Source organism: Choristoneura fumiferana, chromosome 3 (assembly GCF_025370935.1).
Source record: "Choristoneura fumiferana chromosome 3, NRCan_CFum_1, whole genome shotgun sequence".
In the NCBI taxonomy this organism is placed as follows: domain Eukaryota; kingdom Metazoa; phylum Arthropoda; class Insecta; order Lepidoptera; family Tortricidae; genus Choristoneura; species Choristoneura fumiferana.
The window spans coordinates 528,448-545,393 of record NC_133474.1 but is presented as its reverse complement, the minus strand read 5'-3'; the positions used below and the strand labels follow the sequence as shown (position 1 = coordinate 545,393).

The following is a 16,946-nucleotide window of genomic DNA, read 5'->3' as shown; positions in this document are numbered from 1 at the left end:
TAAGTATGCGGCCACCAGGGTGTTGGAACAACTTGCCGCCACCTCTACGTCTACCAATGTGCAAACACACATTTAAATTAAAGCTAAAGAAGCATCTTTTTGAATACCAAAAAGAACAACCTGTTGGTGGCCGAGTTGTTCCAACTTACTTGAGGCGTCCCTAATTTTATTTTACTTATTATTGTTGTCGTTATTGAATTTATTGCTACTCTTTTATTTTATTTTTAAATCCTCTGTACAAATTTCCACGCATATATATGTATATAGGTATTTTATAATTCTTATATTTGTCATGATTTATATATATATATATAATATAATATATAGTTTTTTTTTCTTTCCCGCAATAATTACGCGTTCGGTTACGTGGGTGCACACTCACCGGGTTCAGCTGAAACCAGCGCTGCAGCTCTGGTTACAGGGCTACGGCATATGCTGAGCTGAGTCCTTTTGGCATCACACTACAGCACAATATCTCTTATTTTCTTCTCTTTTCCTATTTATGTTTTTACTGTGTTTTTGTTTGATGTAGTGTGTTTTTCTTGTCAATAAATGTTGTGAGTTTGAGTTTGAGTTTATTTTTTTATTTATTTTCTCTCATTATTTTACTAAACATCTAACATCCCTGTATTATTTATTAATTTTTTTTGTATTATTTATTTTCTTTAATGTACACTATACTTATAGTTTTTAAGTATTTTATTTGTAATTAATTATCATGAAAAAATGTCTTTCTGCCAAGTTTTTTGCGGCGCATTCTTCTTGGCAATGATGGTCTTTCCGAAAGCGCTGGTAGTTTAAAAAATGACGTGTATAAGTGCCCATTGCGGCCTATTTACTGAATAAATGATTTGAATTTGAATTTGAATATACCCTCCCTTTTTATAATCTTTGCTAAAGAATTTTTCCACTCAATTATAATTTCTTATAAAATACTTATACTTAATCTCAAACAAATAAAAAGTAAAAACGGAGTGCTTCCAATGATAAAGTAATGAACGCCTCACCTCATGTGTGTGAGTACCTTTCTCATTATACCATTGCTGCGCACACTGTGTGAGACAAACTTTAAACCGTTCCTAGGTTGCTTTTTGCAGAACTTTAACTTTTGTATTTTATTTTGTTCATAACTTAAATTTAATGATAAAATTGAAGAGCTTTAATAAAGTAACTGGAAGTCAATTACTTTAAGAATCTTATATTAATTTATATCGCCAAGCCAACGACCAAACACTAGACTTTAATTTTCAAGTCTTAAATAAAATGTTATTAATTGTGATAACGACGCACGAGCCGAGCGAGCGAAGCGAGCGTGCCGCGGCAGCGGCCGGCGAAGTGCCAGAACCGATATGGCGGCGCTTCATGATATGCCTAGGAATTTCATGATCTGCCTAAACGTCACTAGGCAAATCGTTAAACGGTGAGTTATGAACGATATGGCGGATGTCCCTTAGCCAATTCATGAAATGGCGCCATTTCACGATATGCCTAGGAATTTCGTGATCTGGCGGATTTTACGATCGGCCGCCGACATATACAATCTGTTGAGGGACGCTTCCTTAGAAACGGAATTATAGAGGTAGAACGAAATAAATATCTTTTGATAATTTCAAAAAGTTTTTTTGGACTACAAGTTAACGATGAGGCTTTGCAATCAGAATCAGAATCGATTATTCAAAAAATCTTTGACAATTATCATTCATTGTTAATCGTTGTCAATTTTGTCAATTTAAGGGCTAATATCCCATAGTTGTTTCATTAATACTGACATTAACTCTGCCCTTGCGTAATCAATGTTTGGTAGTCATAACAGAACTGGGATTAATCAACGCGTGATACATCAACATTAGTCTAAGCCGCCATTAGCCGCATATATGGAAACTGGCGTTAATAACGATGGATTTGTTGTTTAATGCTTAAGGGTTATTAATGAGATGCTGAGTTGAAGACAGATACAATACAATCTTTTCAAGTAATTGTTATAAATGCGAAAGTTTGTGTGTGTGTGACTGTGTGTTTGTTCGTCAATTCGTCCAGCTCATTACATTACTGAAGTTTCTTGGCGATTTTTTTTTATTCAATAACTAGCTGTTGCCCGCGGCTTCGTCCCGTTGTAATTTTTAAATTTTCTTCCATAAAAACCTTCTCCTGACAATAACGAAACAACTAAAAAATAATTAGCGAAATCGGTCCAGCCGTTCCCGAGTTTTGCGCTTAGCAACACATTTACGATTTATTTTTATTTATACAGATGTAGCTGGATATTGACGGCATACATTTTTAACTTCGATAAACGTATAGAAACATTTTGTGAACTAGGTAGGTACTTACTGTTAAAATAAAAAAAAGGGCGCTCAGTAAATCTTTATCAACCATCTACTTAAATAACCCAGACAAATCTGGATTAAATTTTCAATATCTCCACTGACTGGCCACTCAATAAATTTAAATATGCTTCCCAAAAAAAACGGTTAAGTAGTCGGCTTTCCTGCCTGCCTGTAAGGTAACGCGACTAACTTTCACAGATCGATTTATACTTTCACAGTCCTGAATTTGGATTTTAAAAATTGATAATTTGAGGACCACTAGTGCCGACACGGATGCTACTGCTCGTCGCATTTTAGAGAACATCGGTACCTAGATCCGTAATTTATGCCACAGGCACTTTATCAATTGTTAACCGAGTTTCCTTTTAGGGTTTCGTTGTTGTTCGTCTGTCCGTCTATAGGTATCAAGCTGAAATTATTATCAAGCGCTGTTCCCTGAACCGTGCATTTCCCGGGATAAAAAGTAGCATATGTCACTTTCTGGCCCATAAACTATCTCTATGCCAAAAATCATGTTGATCCGTAGCTCCGTTTTTACGTGAAAGACAGACAAACATACAAACACACTTTCGCATTTATAATAAATATACGTGGGTCTGCTACCCTTTAAGCAGTGAAAAAATCAAGTTTCTAAGTCAACGCAATCAATAGATACAGTCATTATAAAAACGTATTTCCATACAAATTGCCTTAACTGAAAAACCTATAGACTACTTCTAGTTGTCCTAGAAACTTAAAATTTTGTATGAAGGTAGCTCTTATAGTACAACCAATAAGAAAAATTTGAAAATCTTATATATATTTTTATATGTCCATTTCAGTAACCATCTAAAATTACTCACTCATTATATTCGTAACTACAAATTTGTACCGAACCCTTGGTGCACGATTCCGACACACTTGTCCGGTTTTTTAGTTATTCTCAAGATTTTCCATTGCAATATTTATGGGGCAAGTTAGTGAGCGAGCTGCAGCTGCTGACACTGCAGAAAAATGCAGTCGATATGCAAAGTTATACGCTGTTACACTCGAGCAAGGCGTTGAGTAAGTGGGTCGCTTTCTGCCATTTTATATTAACGATCCTGCCATCTAGAGAAACCGGAGTACCAATTGGAGTCGCAACTCGAGCTTTTCTGTACAAAATTGTAGGTAAGTATCTAGAACACCTAGAGCTAGCAGAACCTTGCTAAGCAAAAAGCACACAGTGCGAGGTACTCTGATGAAGACAGAGATAAAAAAATCGCTCAAGTGCGGACTCGTACATGAGAGTTCCGTATCTCCGTTAGTTATTGTTAAAAATTCAAAGGCAAGCTTTTTTTGCCGACTACAGTTTTTGGCCATGGTTACCAAATTACTCGTCAAGACAAATCAACTAGCCCCTAGCGACTGTCGGCTGTCACTTTGCCCTAATAACAGATAGCAACGCATAGCAACCAAAAAACTGATAAAAACACGTTTCTTGTATGACGACTCCCTTTAATTTTTAACTTTACTTTCTTTTTACCTCCTGTTTCACTATCCATTGATTAAATTTATCTGACGGATAAGTGTGATGCCGCCTCTGTTTGTTTTGTTCGAATAGACGGAGACGGCATAATATTTTATCCGTCAAATAAAATTAATCAATGGGGAAACAGCCCCTCAGTATTTGTCGATATAGCGGTCATCATGATCATCATCATCGGATGGACAGATAGTAATAGGGTCCTGTTGGCACCCTTTGGGTACGGAACCCTAAAAAACAGCTTAATCGCACTTCGCGAAGGAGCAAAGCAAGATTATCCATTTAATTTTAGTTCAACAAATACGATACGAACTCCCAGAAGAAGTGAATCAACTCAAAATGATAAACCATTTTAATTCAGAACTTTCAGAATCTAAATAAGTCTTAATTAAAATGGCGCATTATTTCCAGTTGATTCTCTGTTGACGTAGCAAATATGAAAAACACATAACTACAGTGCCTTCATTTTAGCATTTTGCGGGTGACACTTGGTGCACAGCTTCGTTTTACTCAAAAAAAGTTGCTGTGGTCTAAATAACGAGTATATTTCAGTTGCAGCCTGAATACGACTTGCGTGAAATATTTGAACATAAAGAACTATGTTATACGACATAAATTTAACCTATCAGATTTTTATATACAATTCATCATCATCATCATCATCAGCCTACAGCAGTCCACTGCTGGACATAGGCCTCTTCCATGGCGCGCCACAACACTCTGTCTTCAGCCCCTCGCATCCATCCGCCGCCAGCGACCCTCTTAAGGTCATCCGTCCACCGTGGCTCAGGACGCCCTACACTACGTTTTCCCGTCCGTGGTCTCCATTCGAGGACTCGTCTGCTCCACCGTTCATCGGTCCTGCGACAGACGTGGCCAGCCCAACGCCACTTCAACGAACTAATTCTCTGAGCAATGTCAGTGACTTTCGTTCTTTGTCGAATAATGTGTTTTCGGATTTTATCCTTCAAAGAAACCCCTAGCATTGCTCTCTCCATAGCCCGCTGAGCGACCTTGAATTTGAACTTTGAATTTTATATACAATTAATAAAATTTAAAGCGAAAAAACGTAATATGCACGTAACGTAACACCAGACCGTACCGTTTCAGGTGGTAGGACCTAGTGCAAGGTCTGCCCGGATTGCTACCACCATCTTGCTCGCTAATCCTGCCGTGAAGCAGCAGTGCTTGCACTGTTGTGTTTCGGCGTGGAGAGTAAGACAGCCGGTGAAATTACTGGCACTTGAGGTATCCCATCTCAGCCCTCTAGGTTGGCAACGCATCTGTAAAACCCCTGGTGTTGCAGATGTTTATGGGCGGTGGTGATCACTTACCATCAGGAGACCCACTTGCTCGTTTGCCATCCAGTCGAATAAAAATAAAAATAAAAAGAGACTCGTTTAGTGATGAGCCTAATGGATCTTGAGTTATATCGGTACTTATTAGTTGGTAAGTAACCAACATTCTTGTAAACATCCGTTTAGCTACTTGTACTAGGTATCCTACGGTGCTTTCATTCTAGCATGGTACGGGTGACAGCTGTGTTATGCATGTTGTGTGTGTGTGTGTGGTCATGTCGTGTCATGCTGTCATGTACGATGGCATGCTGCATCGCCTTGCTGAAGTACTAATAAAATAGTAGTCAAATTGTAAGGTTACTAAATGTCAACTGAAGTGACATAATATGAAAAAGGACACAGCACTATTCCCCAGAGCATAAACTCCCATTATCACAACACAAAAGGAATATCAAACGAAAACCAATGAGGTGCGACAATTTCTGAGTACTGAATAATCCATTTCGGGTACTGCAGTTAATTTATGACCGGGTGATTTGTGGAGGGGTATGAGTGAGACGGTATTAGGTGCGTAAGGGAGAAAGGATAACAATGCTGGAGTGGGTTTAAAGAGCGATTCAATGTCAAAGTCAAATCAAAATATCTTTATTCAATATAGACTTTTCAATATAGAGTTTTTTTGGTTATACATTTTATAAGGTTGTTGGGGTTGTATCAAAGTGGTATTTGTATGTTTATTATGAGTTTGATTTTTCCAATAGGTACCTCGCAACCGCAACTTCAGAAAAGAGAGATTGTCTTATGGAAGATGCTATGCCTGGGGACCGAAGTCCGAAGAAGAGCGTCGGAAGTTGTCGCTGGTTCCTTCTTCGCCGGATTCCAAGTTTGTCGGGTTACAAACTCATCGGATTTGTGGCAATCAACTTATTTAAATATAAAGCAACCTACCTAGTCTAACTTAAGGCATGACACCGATAGCTACAACGACGAGCGAAGCGAGGAGTTTTAGGTAAACCGCGACCCAACAGCGCGCGAGGCGAGCTAGCAAAGCGAGCGTTCCGCAATAGCGGTTTTTTTTATAATAATTCACTTTATAATAATAAATAAAAAAAAGCTCAAATTCAATTGTCTATGTAACTCTTATCCGACCAACTTGGAATTCGACGAGTTTGGAATCCGACGAACTTGGAATCCGGCGAAGAAGGAACCAATCCAAGGTTTTTAATTTAATGACTTAGATCAATTTACATCGATGAACTTTATAGAGGTTAGGTGTAGGTAGTTACTTTCATGCAGCCGATCGGTGTACGTTATACTGAGTCCTTTCAGGAGTCCGCTTCGCTCGCGGTTAAGAATGGGTTTGAGTGCAGGAACTTCTGCTCCAACATAACCCACAATCTTTACAACCTTTACCTTTAACCTTTTTTTAGGGCAGGTTCCCACAGGACAGTCGGGTAAAAAGGTTGTATCTTTTACAGCTACAAGCCTCGCCACCCCTGTGTGCGTTCCGTCGACGAGAAATTGAGCTCAAATCCATCCGCTCAGTACTTCAGTGCAGTGAACTAACTCGTCCCAGATAGCATCGCCTAGTCACTAAGTAAGATATTTAGGAATCAAGTGGATTCCTAAAAGATACCTATGGGTAATTAATCGGTCTGTTGTAAATTAGACAAAAAATGATGTTAGCTTGTTAAAGTTTCATGTGACGTCACGATAATTATATCAAATAAGATTACCAATTTAGAAAAAAAAACTGATATTTTCTATTCAAAGTTCAATATCACAAAAACGGCTAGATCGATTTTGATGAAGCGTTAGGTCACCAGGAAACTCGCTGTCAAGTAAAAAACCTGGGTGCCCCTTATTTCGCATAACATTAATTGTCCTAATATGATTTCGCATATTGGATTTGGCATAACACTTATTCAGCATGATAATGAATCCGCATAATTGAAACTGTATTAAATGAATAGGTACGCATAAATTTATAATATTAGCGCAGCTAAGCTCCCGCCTTAGCCTTCGATGTTAGGTACCTATTTTTGATAATAGCCCAATAATAGATATTTTCACATAGTAGTTCACTTCTCAGATCTAATTGAATTGAGTAAATAAAACAATAATCATTTTACTTTAAGCAATATTTTTTCACTTAATGTAATACTTTATATATTTTTGAACGACCGGATAGCCCAGTGGTTAGAGAACCTGACTACGGAGCTTGAGGTCCCGGGTTCGATTCCCGGTCGGGGCAGATATTTGTATGAAAAATACGAATGTTTGTTCTCGAGTCTCGAGCCTTACCCATAACCCTCAAACCGTCGCAGTCGGATAGAATCTGTGATTGATTAGTTGTTTTTTTTTAATCGAAATTAAAATAGTACAAGTATCATTTAATCGTGTGCCACATTACAGTAAGGCCCTAGCCCAGAGGTTCCTAAACTTATTTCGTCTAACGTCCAGTTTGAAAATCAGTTTTTTTTTAGCGCCCCCATTTTTGTTTTCACCGTAAAAACCTTAATAACATGTTAGTCTCGCCTAATGAAGGCGGTATGAAGGGGGTATGTATTTAAGTATGTATCTATCTATATAAGTATGTTTATCCGTTGGCTAGTACCCATAACACAAGCTTTGCTTACTTTCATTTATTTATCTATTCATATATTGTTTGTCAAATAAAATTTACAATTTCATAAAAATAATGATTTAATGTTTATTATTATTATACTCTTTTATAATTATGCAAAGTAATGTTCTGCTAATTAAATTTACGCCAACTTATCGTTATGCCAATCCACATTATACGCATTTACATTATGCGTATTCATGTTATGCGAATTAATATAGACCCGAAAAACCTGCATTGTAAAATTGGTTCATCCGTATAAGAGTTACGATGGCACAGACATATTTACAACTAAACAGACATTGGTTGATCGTTGGAGGTTAAAAACGTAGAACCGAGCAGAACAAGTCTTCAACCCACAATACGCGAACTTGCTCGTACGTCTATCTAGTATGTAGACTGATCTATCTGTCACCAGGTCGGTTTATACACCAAGTCAAGATACACTATTGAATTTCTGTTTGCGTACGTTTAACATTCAGCCTATCTGAGTACACAGCCGGAGGGATATTCAATTTTAGCTTCATTTTAGGAACGGAACGTTCGCTTGGATGATTCCCAGATAACTTATTTCGAGACTTTTCTGCGGGTGCGTAGCTAATGGTGCTGCCATATTGGCTGTTAAAATTCAAAATTCAAAAAAAATCAAATCATTTATTCAGTAATTAGGCCGCAATGGGCACTTTTACACGTAATTTTTAGGGTTCCGGAGCCAAAATGGCAAAAACGGAACCTTTATAGTTTCGCCATGTCTGTCAGTCTGTGTGTCTGTCTGCCTGTCTGTCTGTCCGCGCTTTGCTCAGGGACTATCAATGCTAGAAAGCTGTAATTTTGCACGAATATATATGTAAACTATGCCGACAAAATGGTACAATAAAAATATTAGGGGTTTGCTAAGACGATTTTTCGATTCATTGATTTTTTTGCGAAATATTCAACTTTAAAGTGCAAATATTCATTAAAATCGAGCGTCCCTCCCCCCCATCTAAAATCTAAACCGGTGGGTGGAAATTTTTTAAAAAATCAGGATGGTAGTAAGTACTTATATCAAACTTTCAAGGAAAACTATAACGGCTAAGTTTGCTTGAGAATTATTAGTAGTTTTACTCTTAATAAATAGCAGCCTAAGGTATAAAATATACCTAAACTTGGAAGATTCCGTATAAAATACGAAATCCTTAGAAAAATATTACTTAATTTTTTCGTAATGGCTATACCTACGGAACCCTATTTTGGGCGTGTCCGACACGCTCTTGGCCGGTTTTTTTAAACTACCAGCGCTTACGGAAAGACCATCATTGCCAAGAAGAATGCGCCGCAAGAAACTTGGCAGTTACAAATGTTCTACTCGTATAACGTCATAAAACACGATAACATTGTCTATCACTTTATAATAACTTTTGTTATAACTTATTAGATGTTTTTAAATTATATTCTTCTACCTAACACTACTAGATAATATGATAATAATACTGATGATATGTTAATGTTTAAATGGTTTTAATGGATTAATATTTGTGTTTAATAATCATCATCATCATCATCATCAGCCGGAAGACGTCCACTGCTGGACAAAGGCCTCACCCTTAGAACGCCACAATGAACGACAACTCGCCACTTGCATCCACCGGTTTCCCGCTACTCTCACGATGTCGTCAGTCCACCTGGTGGGAGGCCTGCCAACGCTTCGTCTTCCGGTTCGTGGTCGCCACTCGAGGACTTTTCTCCCCCAACGGTTATCTGTATCTGTTTTATAATAGAATAACAATATAATATGTAATGATGATGATGATGATTATTGCACAAAAAAGTTCACAGACGCGTGTCTCAATAGCGGATAGCACTCGCGCTCGCACTGGTCCCAACCGGTCCGAGATATCGTGTCCGTGAGCAGTGTCAGTAATGTGCGTTGCTCGAGCGCACTTTGTAAGTATTGATTTCTGTACCTATGTTTTGTGATGTTGGTTTCGAGTCAGCTACAGACCTAAATGAATTATTGTCACAAACACAGAGACCAAAACTACAGCTATTTCACACGACATACGAATACACAATTTGCGGGTGGATTTAGGGGGAAAAATTATAAAAAATATTCATGACTATTGACGCTGTTGCTCCACGACCCGGAAGACGGAGCGTTGGCGGGCCTCCCACTAGGTGGACTGACGACATCGTAAAAGTTGCGGGCAACCGGTGGATACTAGTAGCGAGTTGTCGTTCATTGCGGCGTTCTAAGGGGGGAGGTATTTGTTCAGTACTTGACGTCTTCGTCGATGGTGATGATATGAAATAATTATTAGAAAATAATATGTACCTCTGGCTGCACAGTGATAAAATAACACTCTAGGGGACAAATGTGTCACGACTTGTGTCGGCTACATGTCAAGCGAAGCCGGCCGATTTCGCCGGACATATCTGGCGACATCGCGCGACTTATGTCAGTAGCGACGTCAGGCGAAGCCGTGCGACTTCGCGAAACTTGGCCTAACATATCTGGCGACATCGCGCGACTTATGTCCGTAGCGACATCATACGAAGTCGTGCCGACTTCGCGAAACTTCGCCTGACATATCTGGCGACATCACGAAATTGTGTTTCACAAGGCCGTAGATAACGAGATCGTAACGATGTCGTGCGATGCTTGCCAGACATGTCGAGCGAAGTCCGGCAACCTCGCGCCACTTCACCCGACGTCGTTGGCTACACGTGTCGCGCGATGTTGCCAGACATGTCGTGCGAAGTCCGGCAAGGTGGCACCACTTCAACCGACGACGCTGGCTACACGTGCCGCAGGACATTTGTCCCCTAGTGTATCCCTGGCTTTACTCGTCTCTCACCTACATTTCCCCGTTGCCTTGAGGAGTGAAAGCCACCCCTTATTAGCCGAAGCGTAAAAGTGTCAAAGCCACTTTCGCATGAATTAATAGGAAGTATGAGGACACCGTAGTCGAGATTGACGAGATTCGGTGGGACCGGATGAAGGAGGGGTGCGGAGTGCACAATAGCGATAAGGAAAAGATAGATCAAATTGATTACGTCAGCAAATTTGATTAAAGCCTCACAATTTCAAAATTCGCCATTGTTGTTCAGCTGTTGATTAGCTCGAAGCCTCTCGCTCGCTCGCTAGGAAAATTAAGCAAGTATAAAAGAGACGGAGCGGTTGATCCGTGCAGTCATTCTGATACACAACTTTCCTTAGAGGCTACTTTATCTCCTGAAAGTTTATAAATTAAAGATAACAAAGGGGAAATATTTTTACTGAAAAAATATGGAACAATAATAAAGATCAGGATAATTTTGTAGGCGGGCGTAATTTTAACTTTAGCCCGGCTGGTATTAAAAGTTTCGCGGGCAAAATGTCGATGTGAAAAAAGGTTTCTGTCTAAATTAGTTTGCTCGAGGATAAAGCGTTGACAACGGCTTCAGGTGCCAAGCTGTAGTCATTCATCATCATCATTATCCCAGCCTATATACGTCCCACTGCTGGGCACAGGCCTCCTCTCAGAACAAGAGGGCTTGGGCCATAGTTCACACGCGGGACGCTTTTATTTAGTTTCCCCTGTCCCGTTGTCTGTCTGTCTGTCTGTAATCAAATCTTGCAAGTTAAATTTGACCAACTTCTAGTAGTAAATTGCGTGACAATACAATAATCTGGTAGTGACATCCTGGTAGTCCGGCCAGGATCGTCTCTACAGGGCGGAACTCTTTAACGGTTAATGGCATCGACTTGAAATTTGGTATGTAAATGTAGTTTGGGTGGCAATACAAAAAGTACAGTCGGCAGAATATCTTGTATTAAAAATGAAATTTTTACCAATACTTTTTATTTATATATTGTCTAGTTGAGTGGACATCTGGAAGCTCTGGAGCTTACGCCGGTGTTTTTCGTTCTCCTTTAAGACCTAATTTATAGTTGCAGTTTATGTGATCATCCCGTAACATTTGAGCTAACTCGGGGTATTTTTTTGTTTTTTTTGGAACTTATTTTTTTTTCGTAGTTAGGTTTATATATATTATTATACCATCGTTTTTTTTGGGGTTAGATTTGGATTCAGCATAGTCACACAGGTATAAACTGTCGACGTTGCTTGGGCTAGGCACGGCTCATCTCTACGGCCGTGACACCAAATTCCGCTGGACGATACGCTGGTAATACCGTTCCTTATCTTTCTGCACCGGAGCTCAGGCCTAATTTTAATTAATTTAAATTCTATATAATATGTTAACGTCTAAAGTCGTTCCTGTTCTAGGGTAGTCTATATTTTAAGAGTACTGTCCAGCTTCCTTTAGTATTCATTTATTTAGCTTTCTTTTGTAAAGCTTTCGTTATTAAATTCAGTGCAAAAATTGTTTCCGAAACCCAATATCCTCGATTCCTGTATTTTTATTAGTTAATAAATAACTCGAGTTCTAAGTGCAACAATATTTTAATTTCTCTCTCTTGCATACCATCTTTTCCTGCTTTAGGTTTATCAAAAGTAGGTGGCGCCTATATTCTCTCTTTAATTGAGATTTTTTTTATCTCGAGTTTTTCTTTTCTTGTGCTTGTCAAGCTGCGCCTCAGTTGAACCTACACCCTGATAGCTAGCCGGCAACGTCATCTCGTGTGGAAACCTCACAGCCACCCTCACCACATCTTAACATTTGTAATTTATTTCTACAGAGTGTGGCCTGTAATACGAGCAAATAATTAAAACCTAGATCGTGCTCGTCAAACTGAACAACATTAGTTCAGCGAATTGCATGAGCATGAGAAGTGAAAAATATACAATACAATACAAAGACTCTTTATTGTACACCAGACATAGTAAGCGATACAGAAAACAGATACACAGAGAAAAAATTACAAGGTGAGCAATAGGCGGCCTTATCGCTTAAGAGCGATCTCTTCCAGGCAATATATTTGCTTTCTTAGCAACCAAAATTTGTTCTAGATAACTTTGGATTAATTTTTTTGTTCAGCGGAAGTTTGTTTATTTGAAAACTTTTAGATTGTTTGATATTTTTACGGAATCATCGGAAATAAAACAGATTTCAGGAAAAAATGGTCTTTATTAAAACCTCTTTTCATCGAGTTCACGAATACCGACAACCTAGTATTTACAGATTTAATCTAAAATTGTCTATATACAGTACCACAGTATATATTAATACCAATTACTTTAATGAGTTCGAAAACTTGGGATTGTATATAATAGTTTTTATATAAGTAAATAATTTTAACAATTCTACAAAACAATCAGAAGATAACGATTAGTTTCCCATTCGTTTGATTCTTGTACACGAAAACAATCAAAACTATGGAAAGAATCTTTTTAAAAAGAATTCCATGAAACAAGAACACTATGAAAGATAAATTCGACGAAACAAGAATTCGACGAATCGGAAACTAATCGCGATAACAGTATCGGAGTAGACTCCAAACTAAAGATCTGACAATCAACTAACATTATAAAGTGTATAATAAGTCAACTATGATTAAATTCGATATATTTTCAATGTAGTCAACAGTACAGAAATGGCAATAAAATGAAGTAGGATTCGAAACTAAAGTCGTATATTGGTCAGAGGTAGATGCGGCATCGCCGCTCACATACGGACATATACATATATCTCACACACATACATGCAGCAGTAGAACGCTCCGCTGACTTGTTCGGTATGGTCACAGTAAAACAAGTACAGTAGGTACCTATGGCAAATCTTTTAAGTGGGTGACAGACGTACGAGCAAGTACGCGTACTTATGGCTCGACGACCTTTTTCGCCTGTGTGTCACCGTAAGTACGCGTACTTTAAAACCGTCGGCGATCCAACCGGTTTGAAATCTTGCTCGTGGCTCGCAAACTTAAAAACCGCGTACTTTAAGTTCGTACGTCTATCACCCACTTTACGTCATGTTTGAAAAGCCATACGAAATTGTGTAACGACTGAAAGCAAGAAGGTACAGAAATTATCATTTATTTATGACGTTAACTGTACTAGCGTACAATGTTGTGAATGTCCGTTTAGGTTATATAACGCTACCGGGTTGCCTATCAAGATCTTTCCGCAATTGTTTTTGAAAAAATGAGTACCTATCTAAATCCGTTTACCTTTACAACGTTTGCCATAAAATATATAGAACCGCGCTGTTTTCAGGATTTTTTTTAAATGTCATCATATAGAATGCAGTAGGTTAGGTTAGGTTAGTTTAATATCAACTCTGAAGAAATTACTTTTTCACAAATAAATTGCTTTATGGCAAATGAAAATTCTAGAAAGCGATACATTCGGGCATATGAAATTCGGGCAAAAGATAGAGAGCCATCTACTTAAATCACTAAAAAAAAAAACGTAGTTTACCGCACTTACCGGGAAACCCATGTATGTTACATATCAGATAGGTATACAATTGAACATGATTTGTGCATAAACGAATAAATGAACAGAAAAGTGATGCTTGTATCATCACCACATCATAAAAGACGTAAGCCTACCTTTCTTGAACATACGATGTTTTTACTAGTGAAACAGTTAGTGTACTGTTCTCTTTCTAATGCTGCAAAGTGAGGCGCGGCGACCGTCCACCTGTGTCGACCCGACGAGCAATATCAGCACTTTGGCCATAGTTCACTTCACAATTTAATTTGCACTCCAAGGACTCGGCCAGTTTTGTCTCTTGCTCGGTTGAAATTCTCGTAATATTTTTTGTGTGGCATTCTGTTCGCAATTCTTTCGCTCAAACTGGCCGGTTGTATTTTTCTATCTCCCTTAAAATTGTCGTATTCACGATATCATTTTATATTTATATTTTTAGGGGCTAGGTGACAACCCCAAAAAGTTATAATAGCATAGTCGACCCTTTATATATCTAACAACAAAACATGATAGTAGATTTCCTTTGAAACCTAATAAGTAAAAAACATTCTCATACACATAGAAGATAAAATTTACACTTACTCGTATCAAAACAATTTCACAAAATCAAGCTGGAATATTTCATTCAGTAAGTATGCGGGTTTCTTTTTTTCCCCTGACACAAAAAGGGGTTGTTTGACCGATATATGTCTACAAGTATATCTGTTACATGTTAGCCTCTAAACAGATGGCCCGATTTTAATACAATTTTTTTATCAGACACAGAGTAAGGTGGTAGGACCTTGTGCTAGGTCCGCCCGGATTGCTACCTCTATCTTGCTCGCTAATCCTGCCGTGAAGCAGCAGTGCTGGCACTGTTGTGTTTCAGCGTGGAGAGTAAGACAGCCGGTGAAATTACTGGCACTTGAGGTATCCCATCTTAGGCCTCTAGGTTGGCAACGCATCTGCAATCCCCTGGTGTTGCAGGTGTCTATGGGCGGTGGTGATCTCTTACCATAAGGAGACCCACTTGCTCGTTTGCCATCCAGTAGAATAAAAAAAAAGACACGTTAAACTTATAATACCCCTTTTTAAGGCAGGGGTTATAAAGTAACCGTTTTTAAAACCATTTAGCGGGAAGAAATATTCGATCATAAAATCAAATTTCTCTCTCGCGTCGTGATTTCTTTGAACTGAATAATTATCCGAAATAAATTCAGTTACCGAAGTTCCGGAGAAACCTCAATCTCAAACTCTGTTTCATTGTCCGTGATCCGTTTAGAAGCACACCAACATTTTTCACAAACGGGAGAATTAATTCAATAAACTTTCACTTTTCGTTTATTAAAATCTTATAAAGTTTGAGTCAGATTACCTAATATTTTATGTTTTCAGTTGTCCACTTACATTTAATTTTAACACTGAATCACAAGTTATGTAATAATTTCTATGGTGGTATGTGTTACTAAGTAACAAATTTGACACTCGCTTTCCACAGTCACTACCAGCGGATACCGCCAACAATGTTTTACGAACAGTAACAACATTTTTCAAGCAATAACTCTCATAGAAAATATTAAACACTGCCGATGATCGGCTTGGCAGCATTCGGAAAACTGTGATGCCTTCTCGTCCAAAATTCTGCAGTCCGCAAGACTAGAATCTTCCACCGTATGTCCCAGTGATAACCTATGGCTGCGAGACGTAATCCTTGACTGTTGCTTGACCGATGCTTGGAGTTACGAAAAAAGCGATGGAAAGAGCTATGAACGGCGTTTCTTTGCGCGATAGAATCCGGAATACGGAAATTTGTCGACAACTAAAGTCCCCGACAGCGTTTGAAGAACAGATAACCGTTGAGGGAGACAGGCTAAGCGTATATACGCTGTGCGCGCGCTGTAAGCTATATAGCTTGAAGAATTTCTAAGCTTAAATGGCAGTGAGTGGGTCAGATTGCTCGAAGGTCTGATGGCCGTCATGGCTTGTGTATTCACGAATGATAGGACTTCTACAGGGAACATAGAGGACCTGGTGGTTGCAGGAATTCTGCGGGCGACGCAGTTACTGTGGTGTTCTTTGAGGGACTCCTTTGTCTTGCACTAAATGTCTTCTGGATGACGTTGAGATGGTTCCTCTTGAAGCGTCTTTGCACGTTTGTTGTTGGACGGGCTTGTTCAGAAGTCGTCTATACTGAGATCTCTTGGATTTGGACGCGCTTTTTTGCCGGCGCGGCTCCCGGTCGCTCTTTCAGTTCGGCTTCGCTGCTGCGCTGTTGGAATTTAAACATAATGTTAGTACAGCACAATGCTGCTAACTTTATGCTGACAGCAGCAATATCGCGATGCTGAGTTGGTGCTTTAATGCGGCTGTATCGTGACTAAAGGGGCTACTGAGTTCATAGCGTTAATCAATGCTAAATGTGATGCCGTCTCCGTCTATACGAACAAAACAAACAGAGACGGCATCACATTTATCCGTCAGATAAATTAAGTCAATGGATGGTGAAAAAGGCGGCTACTTTGTTATAGAACGAACGATGTACCTTGAGGGTGCTCTTCCTGGGGGACGGAGCCGTCGGGTCACTGTTCAAAGACCCTGTGGCAGCGCGACTGGTGCAGCTGCCTGCAACAAGCATTGGCGGTAAGAACTGGAAACAACTGACGGCCGCCAACTTTAATGAAACGGCTCTGTTACAAGGATATAACAGTTCTCTCTCATTCTGAGACGTACTGTGCCTTGCAGTATGATGTATTGAGAGGGTGCGAAGTACTAGGTGGGGGTGATGAAATCTATCGCAGCGCTCATGGTGGCCAAAAGTAGAAATAGTTCTGGCTCTGCCATCTGTCGTACTCA

General features: G+C 39.1%; 1 protein-coding gene and 1 long non-coding RNA gene across 2 annotated transcripts in view; one reads left to right on the top strand and one right to left on the bottom strand.

Annotated features, from left to right (window-relative positions):
* The window catches only part of LOC141445697 (alanine--tRNA ligase, mitochondrial-like), a 36,926-nt gene extending 26,117 nt beyond the window's left edge, over positions 1-10,809 (top strand). The window contains exon 5 of the mRNA XM_074111585.1: positions 10,683-10,809. Within this exon, the coding sequence (XP_073967686.1) occupies positions 10,683-10,809 (127 nt within the window). The remainder of the gene's footprint in view (positions 1-10,682) is intronic.
* A 1,978-nt stretch (positions 10,810-12,787) lies between these two features.
* On the bottom strand, positions 12,788-16,717 carry LOC141426309 (uncharacterized). The gene is made up of 2 exons (XR_012451222.1): positions 16,636-16,717; positions 12,788-16,362 (listed from the first exon to the last, which is right to left on the bottom strand). It is a non-coding gene; the product is annotated as an uncharacterized lncRNA (long non-coding RNA).
* Between the last annotated feature and the right edge of the window lie 229 nt (positions 16,718-16,946).